The 22,605-nt window shown below is 35.8% G+C and overlaps 1 protein-coding gene across 5 annotated transcripts in view; it reads right to left on the reverse strand.

Annotated features, from left to right (window-relative positions):
- Positions 1-22,605, reverse strand: part of EDA (ectodysplasin A) — a 326,107-nt gene that overhangs the window by 16,940 nt on the left and 286,562 nt on the right. For all 5 annotated transcript variants that reach the window (XM_045509180.2, XM_045509181.2, XM_045509178.2 and 2 more), the window contains exon 3: positions 455-478. In XM_045509180.2, the coding sequence (XP_045365136.2) occupies positions 455-478 (24 nt within the window). The remainder of the gene's footprint in view (positions 1-454; positions 479-22,605) is intronic.

Consider the following 22,605-nt stretch of genomic DNA (forward strand, 5'->3'; position numbering starts at 1 on the left):
AACAAGGACTTACTCTATAGCACAGGGAATTATATTCAATACCTTACAGTATCTATAATGAAGAAGAATACGAAAAGGAATATATGTATGTCGATGTGACTGACACATTATGCCGTACACCAGAAACTGACACAACATTGTAAACTGACTTTAATGAAAAATTAAATTAAATGAATTGTATGGAAGAGGGAGCAAGAAAGAAAAACAAAAACAACTTTCCTATGTTGCTCAGAAGCAATTCTATCTTTCATGGATCATCATTGGAAAACAATTTATATTTCTTATTCCTCAGAAGCTACAATACTCAAGAAGATCGCATGCGATTGAATAAAATAATGGACAATGAGCGCTGAAAGAATATAATATAAAAATACAACTCCTTTGATTTTTTTCCTCTAGCTTTTGAAAAAACCTGACATGAAAGCAATTTTATAAAATCAGGAGCTTCACTTACCCTTTTTCTTGTTTTTAACTGGACCTGTTAAAAAGAGAAAATGGAAAATTAAATCACTGGAAATTAACAGAAAGTGTTTATTCTCCAAGACAGTCACAGGAGGACCCTCAAAGACACTGCAAATGTCGGGGAGTCCTGTGCCAAAGGTCAGGTTATTGGCAAGGTATCTCCCAGCTGTCAAACTGCCCCGATCTGTTTCTGGTTGTTGTAACAATCAAGTTATGAGGAAGATTCTTCCCTAGGGAGAAAAATCTTTCAGGCTCTTTTGGAGTGAGGGAATGGGTACTTCTCCATAAAGATGAAATGCCCAGAAACGCAGAACTCAACAACCTTAGGACGGCATTCCATTAATGATGCGAGTCCTGAGATTGAAGAGTCACGCATTCAGGTGAGGAACTGAAATAACATCTCCTGCGCTGAAGCTGGAAGGAAAAAAGGATCATTGGTCTGGAAGGAGCAGGGCAGTGGCAGTTTACTTTGTAGTCACTTCCTTATTGTTATTTACATTGTTAGTTATTAAAACAGTGCAACCATAAGACTCTCATGGCAGGGGATGGGTGGGTGCCACATGCATGCCCGGTATAATTTACCTTAAGTTAACAGACACTTTAAAAGAAGTGTCAACCGTTTCACTGACAATGCAATCATAAGCATTTTCTGGGGAATTACCTCGAAAGAAAACAATTCTAATCAATTGAAGGCACTCAGAAAACCCAAGGCTTTTCTCATATAGTTAGGTAACAACCACTCCTCAGACGTACACAGTTTAAGGTGTCTCCCAAACATGCAGGCATGTTTTTCCCTACTGGGGACTCAGTTCACTTCATTCCATAGGTGGATTTGATTTTCTTTAGATACAAGTATTTAAAATCTGTTCCCAACTCCTATGAAAACCCTATTGGACAACATTAAACCACTGTCAGTACTCTCAAGAGCTCACACACACGCAAAAAAACCCACCAAGCATTTGCGTATTTTATAGATTTTAAAACCTATTTCCATCTATCATCTCATTTTACTCCTTAAAGGTGGAAGACTTGTTGCAGATGAACTCAAAACTTGGTGGGGTTATAATTGGAGACAATTTAGGTTGAAATAAGTCTACAAAAGTCCCTGCTGCAGATAAAGTTGGAGGGAATGAAGTTGCCCAGGATATAAGTAGGGCTCTTGTAGGTGAATTTTGGCCTCTGTAACCACCAATTTCCACTGCCAGGAGGAAGGATTGCTGACCATCCATCCCTTCACACTGTGTGGGCATCTCATTTTATTCTTGCAACAAGCCCGGAATGACCTTTACCTATAAGAGCAGGCTCTATCAAAGATTCTATCTGAGCAGGCTCGATCCGAAGTCAGTAAAGTCTCTAAGCTGGAGGGCTGCCAGTGTGGCCATCGGAGCTTGCACAGGTCCCTTGAAAAGCAATGTCTGTGTAGACTTCCCTGGCAAAGTAATTTCACATGCAACAGTAGGTATTATATGCTCAGGATGTTTTAGGTTGGATTTAGCAACATGCTACACTTAAGGCCATGAAACTCCATTCTTTTATCGTTGTTTTTTAACTTCTTTTCTCTCCTCCCATTTCTTTTCTTCCTTTACCGCCTATCCTTTATGTTTTTAACAGCATGGAGCATTCTTGAGAATGTACCTGGTGGTTCTGGCAACGAAGCACAGATACTACCAAGAGGCAGCAACTCAACCTGAGAAGGGCCACTTCCTTGAACAAGAAGGCTATTTGGGGAAGGATTTACATAGAATGGCCTAGTCTCATCAACCAGCTGCCAGCCAGCTGGTCAGCCATCTCAGCCTGGGAGAGCAGTGAGGTGACAACCATTGCAGCCACACTGTCCTCACAGACAAGTTGTGTTAGCCCTGGCCAAGTTTCAGACCATTTCATCTGGTTAAAGGGTTAGCACTGTTACATCAGACTTCAAAGCAGGCTTTGAGGAAATCAGACCATCACCATGTGACCAGTCCTTACTGAGCATGCCTGTGGAAGGTAGAACAGTAAATAATGAAACACTACTCTATCCTCAGAGATCTGACAGTTGAATAGGAAAGTACTAAAGAGGGGAGGACTAGGGGAAGGTATAGCTCAGTGGTTGAGTGCTTGCTTAGCATGCATGAGATCCTGGGTTCAATCCCCAGTACCTCCATTAATAAATAATAAAATAGCCTAATTACCTTCTCTCAAATAATAAATAAATAAGAAATAAAGAGTAGAAACAAGAAAAAAACAAACAAAAAACCTTAAAAATGAGTAAAAAGTAAAAAAACATCTTTAAATGTTTAAAAAAAAAAAGAGGGGAAGACTTAAGGAATTATACTGGCTAGTTGAGGAAAAAACTTCCTGGGGAAGTTTGACCTAAATCCACAAGGGCAAAGAGGGAAAGGGAAGTTAAAAATTTTTTAACTTCTATTATTTTTATACCAGAAATACCAACTCATTATACATACATAAATACATGCATACATACATACATAAAAAAGGGGAGCAAAAAGAAAAAAATAGCTTTTTAACCTACCCACAAATAACCACTATTAACATTTTAATGCAGATCTAGAAATTTTCTATGCATATAAATATGTATTTTTACAAAATGGGATCAAAGAAAAATGTCATTTGTTAACTTTTCTCTATGTCAATAACTGTATTTCTACATTATCATATTAAATGTGTATACACCAGCATTACATAGGTAACTCTTTATATTTTTTCTAGTTCTTTCCTGATATCATTTTTTACATTTAAATCTTTAATTACTCTGGCATACATTTTGGTATACAGTGCAAGGTAAGGAGCTAAAATTTTAATTTTAATTTTCCAAAATGACCATGGCATGAAGAGAGGTGAGAGCAACAGGGGCTCAAAGCCTTTTCTTCCACTTCATTGGCTGTCACAGAAGGGCTCCCAGAGAGCTTCTATCTACTCAGCAGACATTTGGCATACCCCTTGGGAAAAAATGAGGATGAAAAAGTATAGACAAGATTATCATTAGATTGCATTACATTTCCCACAAATGCTAGTGAGTACATCACCTCAGCAGTAAAGGAGTTCCTTCTTGTTCTAATCTAGCTCACCATGGTCAGTAAATAATTCTTATGAATTTCAACATGGACCTCTAAGTCCTAGCTCTGTATCTACCATATTCATTTTTTTTTGCTTGAAGCCATTGTGGTTTCCCATCTTCTAGAGAGAAAATACCAGGGAGCTAGAACTATCCCATATTAGATATGAGCATCTTGACCTAGAGCAAAGGCAGTAACCTCTGATTGGTTCTAAAACTTTTTAGATTTATTGACTTATTTTCTCTATATGCTTCAGAACCTTTTTCATAACAACTCAGAGTACTACCACTGTCACATGTCTGGTTCTATGGTAACAGGTTACATTTCTGTATCATTCAAGTACCCTCTATTTATAACCATCATGCTTTCTGCAGGCAAACTACACAGATACATCAGAGCGGGACTCTGTGATAAGAGTAAATTGGAGATATGACAGATTTTGATCAATGTGGGCAAGGTATCTGCTATTGGATATTAAGAAAAGGGGGTCTTGTAACAGCATTGGGCCTATGGAGGCCAGCATTCTGGTCCTAGCCAGATTCCGGTCCTGACTCAACCATAAACTGACTATAGGGCAAGTAGACCATTTTTTTCTGATTCTTCATCTTCTAAATAAGGGAATACTTTGCATACTTTGTCTCTATTCAAGGCCTACGGTTCTGATAAAGATAAATGACATCATAACTAAAGCTAACATTTATTGAGTATATGAGCTATGCACTGTGCTAGATGCTTTACATATCTCATTTGGTTCTTATGACAATCTACCAAAGTATATATTATTATGCTTATTTTATTTTATTTATTTTTTATTATGCTTATTTTATAGATGAAGACATGTACTAAATTAATTGTACAAGGTCACACAGCCTGTAGGTATTTTAAGGTAAGCTGAAACTTCAGAAAGATCCATGTTGTTCTAGGTATGTTTTGAAAATTAACAAATAAATGTAGATACTTCCAATTTCTGGTTTTACACATCAAGAGCTTGGAAGCCGTCACTCTCATACTCAGAATAAGAAAAAGTCTGGACAAACTTAAAATCAACTCTTCTTAGATCCATCAGAGAATTGAGATCACAAGGCAAACTGCTGTTCTGAAAGATGCAGAGACAGACAGGTGGATATGGAGTATCATAGTTTACTAGGAGTAGAAGCTCACACTAAAGCATGAAGAGACTAAAAACTGATACTGAAGCCAGTATCAGTAAGAACACTTTAAAACTGGAAACAGCAGAGGGGAGGGTATAGCTCAGTGGTAAAGTACATGCCTAGCATGCATGAGGTCCTGAGTTCAATCCCCAGCACTAGCATTAAAAATAAATATATAAACTTAATTACATCCCCCCAAAAACAAACAAGCAGAAAAAAAAAACCCTAGAAACAACAGATTGCTAGATGTTCAAAGTGGACTAACTCAAGGGTTAAAAATCTCAAGTGGGCCCAGTCTTAGGGGGTTCCATATACTTTTATTTATTAGTTTTACTTTCAAGAGCACCAAGTTCTCACTGGGAGGACTGGAGAAAAATTCTCTTGTCCTTCTACCAAGAGAAGAGGGAAAGTAGCCATCCTGAAATATATCCAGTCCTCTCGATTCTCCTTAATAAGACCTGCCCTTAAGGAAAACTTTTATCAGAGCCTAACTGACCTAGGGGATAGGAAATATCCATCTCAGGCACACTAAAAGATTGAGACCTAATCATAGGACTACAGAATGCTTCCATTCTACTCACACTTTATCACCACATTAACAGGACTCCTGTATAATAATGGGGGATTACAGCTTAAAAAATTGCAAGTCTCAGACCCTATTAAGGAGTTTCAAGGGACACCCAAAGGCATCATGAAGAGAATAAAACAAGAATAATAGAGAAAATTTTAGCCCCTGACCCCACAACTACAGCAAACAGTAAACACATCCTGACTCCTAGTCAGATAAACATAAAACCTTACAATACTGGCCTACCTACCTCAGTTACTTTTACCCAGCACCTCATATCTGGCTTTCAGCCAAAAATTGCAAAGCATATTAAAAAGTTAAAAATACAGTCTGAAGAGATAAACCAAGCATCAGAACCAGACTTAGATACAGCAGAGATTTTGGAATGATCAGATCTGGAATTTAAAATAGCTATGATTAATATGCTAAGTGTCCTAATGGAAAAACTGGACAATATGTAAGAACAGATATGTAATATAAGTAGAGAGATGAAAACTCCAAGAAAGAATCAAAAGGAAACGCTAACTCACATTTGTATAGTCAGTTGATCTTTGACGAGGAGCAAAGACAATACAATGGGACAAAGATAGTTTTTTTCAGCAAATGGTGGTGGAACAACTGAACATCCACATGCAAAACAATGAATCTAGACACAAACCTAACATCATTTGAAAAAATTAGCACATAGTGGATCACAGACCCAAACGTAAAATGCAAAACTATAAAACTCCTAGAAGACTACATAAGAGAAAACCTAGATAACCTTGGGTATGATGACTTTTTAGATACAACACCAAAGGCATGATCCATTTAAGAAAGAACCGATAAGCTGGACTTCATTGAAATTAAAAACTTTTGCTCTGTGAAAGATAGTGTCAAGAGAGTGAGAAGACAAGCCATAGACTGGGAAAAAAATATTTGTAGGAGATACATCTTATGAAGGACTGTTATCCAAAATATACAAAGAACTCTTAAAACTCAACAAGAAAACAAAAAATGTGATTAAAAAATGGGCCAAAGACCATAATAGATACCTCATCAAACAAGATATACAGATGGCAAACAACCATAAGAAAAGATGCTCCACATTATAGGTCATAGGAAATAAAACTTAAAATAGCAGTGAGATAACACTACACACTTATGTCCTAAATCTTGGACATTCATGACTCAAGACCAAATGCTGTTGAGGATGTGGGGCAACAGGAACTCTCATTGCTGGTGGGAATGCAAAATGGTACAACCACTTTGGAAGACAGTTTGGTGATTTCTTACAAAACTAAACATACTCTTACTATACAATCCAGCAGTCATATGTCTTGGTATTTACCCATAGGAGTTGAAACTTATGTTCACACAAAAACTGGCACATGGATATTAATAGCAGCTTTATTCATGGTTGCCAAGACTTGGAAGCAACCAAGATGCCCTTCAGTAGGTGAATGGATAAATAAACTGTGGTGCATTCAGAAAATGGAATACTATTCAGCACTAAAAAGAAATGAGCTATCAAGCCATGAAAAGACATGGAAAAACCTTAAATGCATATTACTAAGTGAAAGAGGTCAATCTGAAAAGGCTATGTACTGTATGGTTCCAACTATATGACATTCTGGAAAAGGCAAAACTATGAAGACAGTAAAAAGATTAGTAGTTGGTAGATTTTGGGAGGTGAAGAATGAATAGCTGGAGCAGAGAATTTTTAGGTCAGTATAACTATTCTGTATGATACTATAATAATAGACACATGTTTCCAAACTCATAGAATGTACAACACCAACAGTGGACCATAATGTAAACTATGAACTGAGTGATTATGATGTGGCAATATACATTCATGAGTTGTAACAAATGTACCACTCTGATGGGGAATGTTGATAATAAGGAAAGGTTTTGCACGTGCGAAGGCAGGGTACATATGGGAAATTTATCTTCCGCCTCAATTTTTCTGTGAACATAAAACTGTTCCCAAAAAAGATACAAAAGGAAATGCTAATTAAAAGAAAACAATGACAACCACAAGTCTGTATTCTTGTGGTTGCCAGGGGGGCAGAGGGTGGGAAGGGATAGACTGGGATTTCAAAATTGTAGAATAGATAAACAAGATTATACTGTATAGCACAGGGAAATATACACAAAATGTTATGGTAGCTCACAGAGAAAAAAATGTGACAATGAGTGTGCATATGTCCATGTATGACTGAAAAATTGTGCTGAACACCGGAATTTGACACAACATTGTAAAATGATTATAAATCAATAAAAAATGTTAAAAAAAAGAAAAGAAAACAATGAAACTAAAAGTTGGTTCTTTGAAAAGAAACAAAATTGACAAACTTTTAGCTAGAGTCACCAAGAAAAAAAGAGAGAGGACTCAAAATCAGAAATGAAAGAAGAGATATTGCAACTGATACCACAGAAATACAAAGGATCATAAGAGACTACAATTATGTGCCAACAATTTGGACAATCTAAAAGAATTGGATGAATTCCTAGAAACATACAACCTACTAAGACTGAATAAAGATGCAATAGAAAATCTGAACAGATTGATTATTAGTAAGTAGATTAAATCAGTAATCAAAAACCTCCCAACAAACAAAGTCCAGGAACAGAAGACTTCATTGGTGAATTCTACCAAACATTCAAAGAAGAATTAATATCTATTCTTCTTAAATTCTTCTAAAAACTTGAAGAGGAAGAAATTCTTCCAAACTCATTTTGCAAGGCCAACATTACCCTGATACCCAAATCACATGAGGATGCCACGAGAAAATTACAAACCAATATTCCTGGTGAACATAGATGCAAAAATCCTCAATAAAATATTAGCAAACCAAATTTAGCAATCATTAAAAAGATCATATTCATCATGATCCAGTGAGAATTATTCCAGGAATACAAGGATGATTCAACATCTGCAAATCAATCAATGTGATATACCACATTAACAAAATGAAATATAAAAATCTTATGATCATCTCAATAGATGCAGGAAAAGTATTTGACAAAGTTCAACATCCATTTATGGTAAAAACTCTCAACAAAGTATGTATAGAGGTAACTTACCTCAACATAATAAAGGCCACATACGACAAGCTCACAGCTAACTTCATACTTAACTCGTGTTCCTCTAACATCAGGAACCAGGCAAGGATGCTCACTCTTGCTACTTTTATCCAACAAAGTATTGGAAGTCCTAGCCACAGCAATTAGGCAAGAAAAGGAAATAAAAAGGCATTCAATTTGCGAGAGAAGAAACAACGTGTAGATGACATATTACATATAGAAAACCCTAAGGACTCTATGAAAAACTTTTAGAATAATAAGAATAAATAAATTCAGTAGAGTTGCAGTATACAAAATCAATATGCAAAAATCTCTTTTGTTTCTATACACTAATAATTAACTACCAGGGAGAGAAATTGAGAAAACAATACCACTTACAAGTGTCTTTTTAAAAAAGAATAAAATAACCAGAAATAAGTTAAGCCAAGGAGGTGAAAGACCTGTATATTGAAAACTATAGGACATTAATGAAAGAATTGAAGATACAAATAAATGGAAATATATTCCATGTTCATGGATTGTAAGAATTAATATCATTAAAATGTCCATACCACTGAAAGCAATATACAGATTCAATGTAATCTCTACTAAAATTTCAATGGCATTTTCCCCACAGAAATAGCACAGCCAATCTCAAAATTTGTATGGGAACCACAAAAGACCCCAAATAGCCAAAACAATCATGAGAAAGAATAAAAAAGCTGGAGGCATCATACTCCCTGACTTCAAACTATATTGCAAAGTTATAGTAATTAAAACAGTATGATATTGCATAAAAACAGACACATAGATCAGTGGAACAGAAGAGGGAGGCTAGAAATAAACCCACACGTATATGGTCAATTAATTTATGCCAAAGGAGCCAAAAATACACAATAGGAAAAGGAGAGTTTCTTTAATATATGGTGTTGGGATATTTGGACAACCACATGCAAAAGAATTAAACTGCAGCACTATCTTACACTATACACAAAACATTAACTCAAAATGGATTATAGACTTAGAAGTCTGAAACCATAAAACTTATAGAAGAAAACATAGGTAGTAAGCTTCTTGATGTAGGTCTTGGTAATAATTTTTTGAATCTGACACCAAAAGCAAAAACAACAAAAGCAAAAATAAAGAAGTAGGACTACATCAAACTAAAAAGCTTCTGCATGGCAAAAGAAACCATCAACAAAATGAAAAGGCAACCTAGTGAATGGGATAAAATAATTGCAAAACAGGTGGCCAACAGGTACATGGAAAGATGCTCTACATCATTAACCATCAGGGAAATGCAAATAAACATCACAATGAGATATCACCTCACACCTGTTAGAATGGCTATTATCAAAAAGACAAGAAATAACAGGTGTTGGTGAGGATGTGCTGAAAAGGGAACCCTTGTTCACTGTTGGTGGGAATATAAATTGGTGCAGCCACTATGGAAAACAGTATGAAAGTCTCCTGAGAAATTAAAAATGGAACTACTGTTTAATCCTTCAATTCCACTCCTGGGTATTTCTCCAAAGAAAATGAAAACATTAACTCAAAGAGATATGTGCACCACCATGTTTATTGCAGCATTATTGACAATAGTCAAGAAGTGGAACCAACCTAAGTGTCCATCTGTAGATGAATAGATAAAGAAGATGTGGTAAATATATGTACATACACACATAAAAAAGAATGGGGGGTATACCTCAAGTGGTAGAGTGCATGCTTAGCATGCAGGAGGTCCTGGGTTCAATCCCCAGTACTTCTTCCAAGAATAAATAAATAAGTAAACCTAATCACCTCTTTCAACCACAAAAAAAAAAAGCAAGAACAAAAAAGAATGAAATCTTGCCATTTGTAACAACACAGATGGACCTCGAGTGCATTGTTCTAAGTGAAATACGTCAGACAGAGAAACTCAAATACCATATGATCATGTGTATATGTGGAATTTAAAAATAAATAAATTAAAAAGAATACAAATAAGCAAACAAATCAAGCTCATAGATACAGAGAACAGATTGGTGGCTGCCAGAGGTAGGGGCTGGGGTAGGGGGTAGGAAAAATGGGTAAACTTTTTTTTAGTTTAAATAAACTGTATTTTTAAAAGTTGGCTATCAAAAACACTATAAAATTCTTTTGATTATAAAGAATCAGTGACATTGAAGATGTCAATAGAAACTTTCTACATGAAATCCAAAGAGAAAAAAAGAATGAAAAAGACAGAACAGAATATACAAAGATTGTGGAACAATTACAAATGGGGTAATATACACATAATGGGAATGCCAGGAGAAGAAAGAGGAGGAACAGAAGAAATATTTGAAGTAATATCAAATAAGAGTTTTCTAAAAGTTATGACAGACATCAAACCTCAGATCCAAAAATCTCAGAGAACACCAAGTAGGACAAATACCAAAAAGGTTACCCCTGGGCATATCACATTCAAACTGCAGAAAGTCAAAGATGAAACAATCTTTAAAGAAGTCAGAGGGGCAAAAAACACCTTCCCTACAGAAGGATAAAAGTTGCATTGGTTTCTCCTCAGAAATCATTCAAGGATGAAGAGAGTGCCGTGAAATATTTAAAGTATTAGAAGAAAGGGCTGCTAAGTTAGAATTCTATATCCCACAAAATTACTCTTCAAAAATGAAGCTGAAATACTTTCTCAGACAAACAAAAATTGATTGAATTTGTTGCCAGGAGGCCTGCCTTGTAAGAAATGTTAAAAGAAGTTCTTCAGAAAAAGTAAATGATACAGGTCAGAAAGTTGGATCTACATAAAGAAAGGGAGAGCATTTACTTATTCTTAATTGAGTTAATAGATAATGGTTCACTTAAAATAATAATAGCAAAGATGTATTGAGTGATTATAGCTTATGGATAAGTGAAACAAATAACAGAAATATTATAAAGGATGGGGGAGGAACTGGGAATACCCTGCTATAAGGTACCTGCACTACCTGTGAAGTAGTATAATGTTATTTGAAAATGAACTTGGAGAAGTCATTAATGTGTATTTCAAACTCTAGGGTAACCACTCAAACGTTTTGAAAAAGTGTAATTGATATGCTAAGAGAGGAAAGAAAGTGGAATCATATAGGACAGGAAAGAAAGTAGAATCATGTAAAACACTTGATTAAAACCAGAGAAGAAAAAGAGTGGAAGACAGAAAAAGAAACAAAGAAATGGGCAATGAATGGAAAACAGTTACACATATAGGAGATATTAATCAAACTATATCAATAATCACTTTAAATGTGAATGTTCTAAACATACTGGTTAAAAGACAGAAATTGTCATAGTGGATAAAAATATAATAACCAACTATATTGTCTGTAAGAAACATGCTTTAAATATAAAGACAAAGGTAGACTAAAAGTAAAGGGAGGAGGGAGGAGGGGCCAAGATGGCGGAGTAGAAGGATGCTCGTAGCTCACCCTCTCCCACAAATACACCAAAACTCACATCCACGGACCCACTGAGCCAACCAGAGCACCTGCTGAACTCCGACATAACATCGCCCTCTTCAAAAGACAAAGATGCCACGAATCTGGCAGGACACAAGGAAAAAAGAAAGAAGAAAAAGCAAAACACTGTGAAGCTGGTCCCGCAGGGAGGGGCGGCAAAGGAGAAATAGTGCTCGTTTGCTCAATCTCCCTCTCTCCAATGGAGAGTTCAGTGGGACAGAGGGAACCTCTGTAGCTCAGATCTGTACGGAGCACGCCTTGACCAAAAGAACTAAGTTAATTGGGCACAGAGGGTCTCCGCAACCCCCAGCCCTAGAGGCAATGCAGAACGTGAGGGACAGGACAGGCTGCCAGAGCCAGGTGGAGGACTGGGGCAGGATGCACAGAGGCAACCCTGGGGGACTGCAGGGTAGTGTGCATCGTGGATGAGTGGGTACACAGGGCAAAACAACCTGGGCCCTCCATAAAACAACATGGCTGTTGTGCCCTGGGGGGAAGGGTGCCCTACCCTCATTTCTGAAAACCCGCCAAAGGTTTTGGAGAGAAGAGAGGTGGGGCTCAGCCACAGCCACCATATCCTCCAGTGCTTAGCACCAAGGTGAAGCAGGGTCAAAACCTGAATCTGTACCTAAGGGCTTAGCAGTCTCAAAATCAAGACGGAGACTTGTTTACAGCCCGAGGCAGATAGGATCTTTCTTCACTAACACCTCAGAGAACCTGTGCTGCCAAGACAAACAAAGAGCTGAGATTTGGCACAGAGCAGGGGCGGGGCTGTTCCTCTGTCTTCCTTGAGCCTGCCTACGGAGCGCGGACCCTAGGCGGAGTGGGCAGCTGCACAGAGCAGGGGAGCGACCAGTGCCAGGAGAGGGCGGGTGGCCACCCACCTTCCAGGCAGGAGCACAGCAGCTGACCGCAGTGTTTGGAGGGGGCACAACCTGCCCGCCTACCTTGCACAAGAGCAGCAACTGACTGTGGCACTGGGAGGGGGAGTGACCTGCCCGCCACCACGTAAGATTGCAGCACTTCACTGTAGTGTTGGGAGGGGGCGTGATCTACTGGCCGACAGGCACTGGGAGCAGCACAGATGAGGGGCACCAACAGAGGGGCTCTGGAAGCAGCGAGCTGAGCTCACGAAACAGGGTGAAGATAGAAAGACCTCTCAATAAAATCATTAACAGTCTCCACGAGAACACATCCCCCCCCTTTCAAAATCTGTTCTATTTTCTATTACCTTTTTACTTTTTACTTTTTAAACAATTGTATATGCTTCCAGTTTCATTTACTTAAAATTTTTTCTCTTAAAATATTTTTATTATTTTTTTTTAAAAATCCACCTCATTTCATTTTTATTTCTCATTTCATTTTTATTTCTCTTGGTTTTAATCTCCTGTTATTGATTATATTGATTAAACGATACAAATATTTTTTTTGTCCTTGTCTCCTTTTTTAAAGGTTTTTAAAAGATGTCTCAACTTGATTGCTATTCTGATTCAATTTGCTCTTATATTATTGATAATACACTGTTTACAAACCTTTTTTTCTCATTTCTTTTAAAATTCTCTCTCTCTCTTTTTTAAGTTTTATTCCTGCATAGGCATTAGATAGATAAATAAATAAACTCCTTAAGGACCACAATAGATAACTGATACTCCTTAAGCCACAGTGCCAGAGAGATATGAGCAATATGAAGAAGCAGATGAACCACTACCAATTAAAAGAGCAAGAGAAATCCCCTGAAAGAACGATCAATGAAATAGACATTGATGGCCTACTAGATCAAGATTTCAAAAAAGGAGTGATCAAAGTACTGAAGGAATTAAAAGAGATAGTGTTTAGAGATATAAAATATGTCAGAAATGGAATTGAAGCTGTAAAGAAGAGCCAGGTAGAATTGGTAAACTCACTTCCTGAGATGAGATCTGACCTAAAGGCTGTACAAAGCAGGCTAGGTAATGCAGAGGAACGAATAAGTGACCTAGAAGGCAGGACAACAGAAAGCACCCAATCAGAACAGCTGTGAGAAAAACAAATAAAAAACAATGAAAACAACATAATGAACCTATGGGATAATATAAAGAGTGCCAATCTATGCATAATAGGGGTTCCAGAAGGGGAAGAAAGAACAAAGGGGATTGAAAAGGTATTTGAAGAAATCATGACTGAAAACTTCCCAAACCTAAAGAAGGAATCAGATATCCAAGTACAGGAAACTCAGAGGGTCCCAAACAAGAAGAATCCAAACAGACCACACCAAGACATATCATAATCAAGATGGCCAGAGTCAATGATAAAGATATGATCCTAAAGGCAGTAAGAGAAACACTGAGTGAGTTACAAGGGAACCCCCATAAGGCTCTCAGCTGATTTCTCTACACAAACACTACAGGCAAGAAGGGAGTGGCAAGATATATTCAAAGTTCTGCATGAAAAACAGATGCAGCCTAGGATACTTTATCCAGCAAGGCTATCCTTTAGAATAGAAGGAGAGATAAAGAATGTCACAGACAAGCAAAAACTAGAAGAGTTTAGCAACAGCAAACCCATGCTAAAAGAAATATTGAAAGGTCTACTCTAAATAGAAAAGAAGCAGGGTGCTACAGAAATGAGAAACTCATAACTGGAAAGGTGATACCTATAATGGATTACAAATAGAATAAACACGAAATTGTAAAAGAAGACATCTAAACCATTAAGAGTGGGAGAGGGAAGCAAGAAAATATAGAGTATATTTTTTCTTTCTTTTTAGAATTTTTTTTCTCGGTAGGATGGGTTTGGGCTCATACTACTATCCGTTTAATACAAACAGTTATAGTAATGGGTAAATAGACTTACAAAAAAGGGTAACCACAAGCCAAAAACTTACAAGTGAGTCACAAAAACTAAATAAAATCCATGATAATACAAAGGAAAATTATCAAACCACAAAAGAAAGAAGAAAGGAACAAAGAGGAAATACCAAATCAACTGCAAAAATAAGTTCAAAATGGCAATAAACACATATGTATCATTAATTACTGTAAATGTTAATGGACTAAATGCTCCAATCAAAAGAAGTAGAGTGGCAGACTGGATAATAAAGCAAGAACCTTCAATATGCTGCATACAGGAGACCCACTTTAGGGAGAAGGACACATATAGATTGAGAGTGAAAGGATGGAAAAGGATATTCCATGCAAATGGAAAAGCCAAAAAAGCAGGTGTAGCAGTATTGATTTCAGACACAACAGACTTTAAAACAAAGGCCATAAAGAAAGATAAAGAAGAACATTTTATAATGATTAAAGGAGTAATACAAGATGAGGATATCACATTCGTTAATATATATGCACCCAATATAGGAGCACCTATGTACATAAAACAATTACTAACAGAGACAAAGGGTGGTATTGATGGGAATACATTCATTGTTGGAGATTTTAGCGCTGCATTAACATCACTAGACAGATCTTCCAGACAAAATAAATAAGGCAACAGAGAAATTAAACAATACAATAGAAAATTAGATTTGGTGGATATTTCCAAAGCATCACACCCCCCCAAAATAGGATATACATTCTTTTCAAGTGCACATGGGATATTTTCTAGGATTGATCATGTACTTGGGCACAAAAGAAGCCTCAATAATTTTAAGAAGATAGAAATTATCTCAAGCATCTTTACTGACCACAATGCCATGAAACTAGAAATCAACTACAGAGAAACAAAGGAGAAAAAAAGGAAAGCATGGAGATTAAACAACATGCTAGTAAAAAACCAAAGGGTCAATGATGAAATCAAAATTGAAATTTAAAAATACCTTGAGACAAATGAAAATGAAAACACAACCACACAAAATCTATGGGACGCAGCAAAGGTAGGGCTAAGAGGGAAGTTTATAGTGATACAGGCCTTCCTCATAAAAGAAGAACAATCTCAAATAAACAATCTAAGCCATCAACTAAAAGAATTAGAAAAAGAAGAGCAAAAACCCCCAAAAGTCAGCAGAAGGAAGGAAATAATAAAGATCAGGGAGGAAATTAATAAAATAGAGATTAAAAAAATAGAAAAAAATCAATCAAACCAAAAGCTGTTTTTTGAAAAAGTAAATAAAATCGACAAACCTCTGTCCAAACTCACAAAGAAGTAAAAAAAGAGAGAGCACAAAGAAGCAAAATAAGAAAGGAAAATGGAGAAATTACAACAAATAACATAGAAATACAGAACATCATAAGAGAATATTATGAAAAACTATATGGAAGCAAAATGGATAACCTAGAGGAGATGGACAAGTTTCTGGAAACATACAGTCCACCAAGACTGAATCAAGAAGAAACTGACCACTTGAACAAACTGATCACTAGAAATGAAATCGCATTAGCAATAAAAAAACCTCCCTACAAATAAACGTACAGGACCAGACGGCTTTACCAGGGAATTCTACCAAACATACAAAGAAGAACTCATACCAATCCTTCTCAAACTCTTCCAGAATATTGAAAAAGAAGGAATACTCCCAAAATCATTCTATGAAGCCACCATCACCCTGATACCAAAACCAGGCAAAGACACCACCAAAAAAGAGAATTATAGGCCAATATCACTGATGAACATAGATGCAAAAATCCTTACCAAAATATTAGCAAATAGAATCCAACATCACATAAAAAAGATTATATATCATGATCAAGTGGGATTCATCCCAGGGACACAAGGGTGGTATCAACAAGAGAAAGGACAAAAACCACATGATCATCTCAACAGATGCAGAGAAGGCATCTGATAAAATTCAACACCCGTTTATGATAAAAACTCTCACCAAAGAGAGTATAGAGGAAACATATGCCAACATAATAAAAGCTATATATGACAAACCTACAGCCAGCATAGTACTCAACGGTGAAAAGCTCAAAAGCTTCCCACTAAACTCTGTGACAAGATAAGGCTGCCAACTATCACCACTCCTATTCAACATAGTCTTGGAAGTTCTAGCCACAGCAATCAGGCAAGAGGGAGAAATAAAAGAGTTTCAAATTGGAAAAGAAGAGGTAAAATTATCACTATATGCAGATGACATGATACTATATATAGAAAATCCTAAAAGGTCCACACAAAAACTACTAAAACTAATTGAAGAATTCAACAAGGTAGCAGGTTACAAGATTAATGTTCAAAAATTAGTTGCATTTCTTTACACTAACAATGAATCAACAGAAAAACAAAGTAAAGAAACAAACCCCTCTATAATAGCACCCAAAGTAATAAAATACCTAGGAATAAATCTAACCAAGGAGGTGAAAGACTTACACATGGAGAACTATAAAACATTGATGAAGGAAATTAAAGAAGACTTTAAAAAAATGGAAAGATATCCCATCCATGCTCCTGGATTGGAAGAATCAATATTGTTAAAATGGTCACACTGCCCAAGGCAATCTACAGATTTAATGCAATCCCTATCAAATGACCCAGGACATATTTCACAGAACTAGAACAAATCATAATAAAATATATATGGATCCACAGAAGACCTAGAATTGCCTAAATATTACTGAAGAAAAAGAAAGAGGCTGGAGGAATAAGTCTCCCAGACTTCAGACAATACTATAGAGCTACAGTCATCAAGACAGCATGGTATTGGTACAAAAACAGACATATAGACCAATGGAACAGAATAGAGAGCCCAGAAGTGAACCCACAAACTTTTGGTCAACTAATCTTCGACAAAGGAGGCAAGAATATACAATGGAATAAAGACAGTCTTTCCAGCAAATGGTGTTGGGAAAACTGGACATCAGCATGTAAAGCAATGAAGCTAGAACACTCCCTTACACCACACACAAAAATAAACTCAAAATGGATCAAAGACTTAAACATAAGACAAGATACAATAAACCTCCTAGAAGAAAATATAGGCAAAACATTATCTCACATACATCTCAAAAATGTTCTCTTAGGCCAGCCTACACAAGCAATAGAAATAAAAGCAAGAATAAACAAATAGGGCCTAATGAAACTCACAAGCTTCTGCACAGCAAAGGAAACCATAAGTAAAACAAAAAGACAACCTACGGAATGGGTGAAAATTTTTGCAAAAGATGAAACTGACAAAGGCTTGATCTCCAGAACATATAAGCAGCTCATACAACTTAAGAAGAAAAAAAGAAACAACCCAGTCCAAAAATGGGCAAAAGACCTAAACAAGCTATTCTCCAAGGAAGAAATATAAATGATCAATAGGCACATGAAAAAATGTTCAATATCACTAATTATCAGAGAAATGCAAATCAAAACTATGATGACGTATCACCTCACACCAGTCAGAATGGCCATCATTCAAAATTCCACAAATGACAAATGCTGGAGAGGCTGTGGAGAAAAGGGAGCTCACCTACACTGCTGGTGGGAATGCAGTTTGGTGCAGCCACTGTGGAAAACAGTATAGATTCCTCAAAAGACTAGGAACAGACTTACCATATGACCCAGGAATCCCGCTCCTGGGCATATATCCAGAAGGAACCCAACTTCAAAAAGACACCTGCACCCCAATGTTCATAGCAGCACTATTTACAATAGCCAAGACATGGAAACAGCCGAAATGTCCATCAATAGATGAGTGGATAAAGAAGTGGTGATGTATTTATACAATGGACTACTATTCAGCCATAAAAATGACAACATAACACCATTTGCAGCAACATGGATGTTCCTGGAGAATGTCATTCTAAGTGAAGTAAGCCACAAAGAGAAAGAAGATATCATATGAGATCGCTTATATGTGGAATCTAAAAAAAAAAAAGAACAAAAATACAAAACAGAAACAGACTCATAGACATAGAATACAAACTTGTGGTTGCCAAGGGGGCGAGGGGTCGGAAGGGACAGATTGGGATTTCAAAATTTGTAGATACTGACAGGCATATGCAGAATAGATAAACAAGATTATACTGTATAGCACAGGGAAATATATACAAGATCTTGTGTTAGCTCACAGCAAAAAAAAAATGTGACAATGAATATATGTATGTTAATGCATAAATGAAAAATTGTGCTCTACACTGGAATTTGACACAATAGTGTAAAATGATTATAACAAAATAAAAATGTAAAAAAATAGAGGACACCCAGTTAAATTAGAATTTCATAAAACAAGTAATTTTTTATATAACTATATATTGCAAATATGCCTGGGGCACACTAAATAATTGTATTTTGTTTATCTGAAATTCAAACTTAACTGGGCATCCTGTATTATTTCTCTAACAATAAACTCTAATAATATGAAAAAAAGTAAAGGGAGGAGAAAGATATATCATGCTAACATTAATCCAAAGCAAGTTATATATAAATTTATGTATAATATATAAAATTTATATAATATAAAATAATAAAATAATTTATGTAAAATGTAAATATATAAATTTCAGACAAAGATGACTTCAGCACAAGGAAAATGATCAGGGATGAAGAGAGGAATATACAGTGATAAAGGAATCAATTCTCCAAGATATAAGATCACTTTATGTGTATGTGCCTAACAATAGAGTGTCAAAAACTTGAGGCAAAATCTGATGAATCCTCTATTATACAGACTTCCACGTCCTATAACCAGTAATTGAAATATCTAGCAGGCCGAAAAATGAGTAAGGATTTAGTTGAGCTGAATAGCACCTTCAGTCAACTAGATCTACTTCAACATCTACTAAGATAAACATTCTGTGTCATAAAACATACCTTAACAAATTTAAAAGCACAGATATCATGCAAACTATCCTCTCACATCACAATGGAATTAAACTAGAAATCAGTAAGAGAAGGACAGCTGGAAAATCATATATTACAGCAGGAGAAAGACCTAAATGGTTGTAGAAAACATTTAGTCCAAGCTTCCACTTTAGGAAACTAGAAAAAGAAGAGCAAATTATATTCAAAGTAAGGCAAAGAGAAACAACAATAAAAATCAGAGCAAAGATAAATGAAATTGAAAACAAGAAAACAATAGGAAAAAAAAAATCAGTGAAACCAAAAGCTGGTTCTTTGAAAAGATGAATAAAATTGATAAACCCTTACCCAGGCTAACCAAAAAAAGGATAGAGAAGACACAAATTACTAATATCAGAAATGAAAGAAGGGCCATTACTACTGATATCATGTATAGTAAAAGGATAATAAAATAATATTTTGAACAAATCTGCCCACAAATTTAATAACTTAGATGGAACTAGGTAATTCTTTGAAAGACACAATCAATCTAAACTCACACAAGGAGAAATATATAGTCTGACTAGGTAATATGTAAATGATAACTTCTTTATATATCAAAGAAATTGAGTGTATAATCTGAATAGACCTGTATATATTGAGGAAATTCAATCAACAGTTAATAAACTTCTTAGACAGAAAGTACCAGGCCTAGATGGTTTCACTTGTGAATATTACCAAACATTTGGAGAAGAAATTATGCCAATTCTGCACAACCTCTTGCAGAAAACAGAAGCAGATGGAACACTATTTAATACATTCCATGAGTCTAGCATTATCTTAATATTAAAGCCAAAGACATTACAAGAAAGGAAAACTACACACCAACATCTCATTGAAAATAGATGCAAAAATCCTCAACAAAATATTAGCAAGTGAAATTCAACAATGTTAAAAGAATTATACACCATAACTAAGTGGGATTTATTCCTGGTACACAAGGCTAATTCAGTGTTCAAAAATAAATTAACTTAATCAGCCATACATCAACAGGCTCAAGAAAATCATATGATTGTATCAATAGATACAGAGAAGTCATTTGACAAAATCAAACATCCATTCATAAGAGCTCTCATCAAATTAAGATTAGAGTGGGAAACTTCATCCATTTGATTTAAAAAGTCTACAAAAAAATCTACAGCTAACATCATACTTAACGGTGAGAAACTAGATAATTACCTCCTAAGATTGAGAACAAGGCAAGGATGCCCCCTCTCACCACTCCTACTCAACATCACACTGGAGCTCCTAGCTAATGCGATAAGGTAAGACAAGAAAAAGCTAATAGATTGAAAAGAAAGAAATAAAACTGTCTTTGTTTGCAGATGACATAATTTTCTATGTAGAAAATTCCGTAACATTGACAAAAAAGCTCTTGGAACTAATAAGCAAATATAATAGGGCTGTGGGGCTGTGAGATATGAGCCCAATATACAAAACTGAATTGCTTTCCTATACTAGCAATGTACAGTTGGAATTTGAAATTAAAAAAACACTTTACATTAGCACTAAAAAGGAGAAATATTTAAGCATAAATCAAGTAGAATATGTACAAGATCTATATGAGGAAAACCATAAAACTCAGATGAAAGAAATCAAAGTCTAAATAAATGGAGGGATATTCCATGTTCATGGATGGGAGGACTCAATATTGTTAAGATGTCACTTCTTCTCAACCTGATCTATAAATTCAATGCAACACCAGTGAAAATTCCAGCAAGTTACTTTGTGGATATAAAAAACTGGATTCTACATTTTATATGGAAAGGAAAAAGACTCATAATATTGAAGAATAAGAACAAAATTGGAGGGCTGATACTACCTGATTCAAAATTTAGCATAAAGCTATAGTAACAAAGATAATGTGGTGTTGACGGAATAGTAGACACATAAATTAATGGACCAGAATAGAGATACCAGAAATAGACCCAAACAAATAGTCAACTGATCTTTGACAAAGGTGCAAAGGCAATCCTATGGAGAAAGGATAGTTTTTTTCAACAAATGGTCTGGAACAGCTAGACATCCACATGCCAAAAAAAAAAAAAAAAAAAAAAAAAAAGAATCTAGACACTGATCTTGTATCTTCCACAAAAATAAAGTCAAAATGGATCACAGACCTAAATGTGAAACTCTAAAATTCCTAGAAGATAACATAGGAAAAAAAAATCTAGTTGACTTTAGATTTGGCAATAGGTTTTTAGGTAGAACTTCAAAAGCACAATCCATGAAAGAAAAAAATGGTTAAGTTGGAGTTCCTTAAAATTAAAAACTTCTGCTCTGAGAAAGACACTGTTAAATTAATCAAAAGACAAGTCACAGACAAGGAGAAAATATTTGCAAAACACATATCTGATCAAGGACTGGTATCCAATGTATAAAAAGAACTCTTAAAACTCAACAATCAGAAAACAAATAATTCAGTTTAGAAATGGGCCAAAGATTGAAATAGCCACCTCATCAAAGAAGATATATAGATTGCAAAGAAGCATATGATGCTCAACATCATGTCATTAGGAAAATGCAAATTAAGCCAATGGGATAGCACTATACACCTATTAAAATTGCTAAAATTCAAAACACTGACAGTAATAAATGCTGACAAGGATGATGGGCAACAGGAACTCTCATTCATTGTGGGTGGGAATGCAAAATGGTATAGCCACTTTGAAAGTTTGGCAGCTTCTTACAAAGCTAAACATAGTTTTACCACACAACCCAGTAATAACACTCTAGGTATTTGCCTAAATTTGTTGAAAATTTATCTTCTAACAAAAACCTGCATATGAATGTTTATAGCAGCTTTATTCATAACTGCCCAAAATTGGAAGCAAGTAAGATATCATTCTGTAGGTGAATGGATAAACAAACTGTGGTCTGTCCAAACAATGGAATATTATTCAGCAATAAAAAGAAATAAGCCATCAAGCCACACAAAAACATGGAGGAACCTTAAATGCATATGGCTAAGTGAAAGAAGCCAGTCTGGAAAGGCTATATACTGTGTAATTCCAATCATATGGCACTCTGGAAAAGGCAAAACTGTGGAGACAGTAAAAAAATCACTGGTTGCCAAGGGTGGGGGTAGAGACAGTATATGGGAACTGTTTCTG

The sequence above is a fragment of the Camelus bactrianus genome, chromosome X (genome assembly GCF_048773025.1).
Source record: "Camelus bactrianus isolate YW-2024 breed Bactrian camel chromosome X, ASM4877302v1, whole genome shotgun sequence".
NCBI lineage: Eukaryota > Metazoa > Chordata > Mammalia > Artiodactyla > Camelidae > Camelus > Camelus bactrianus.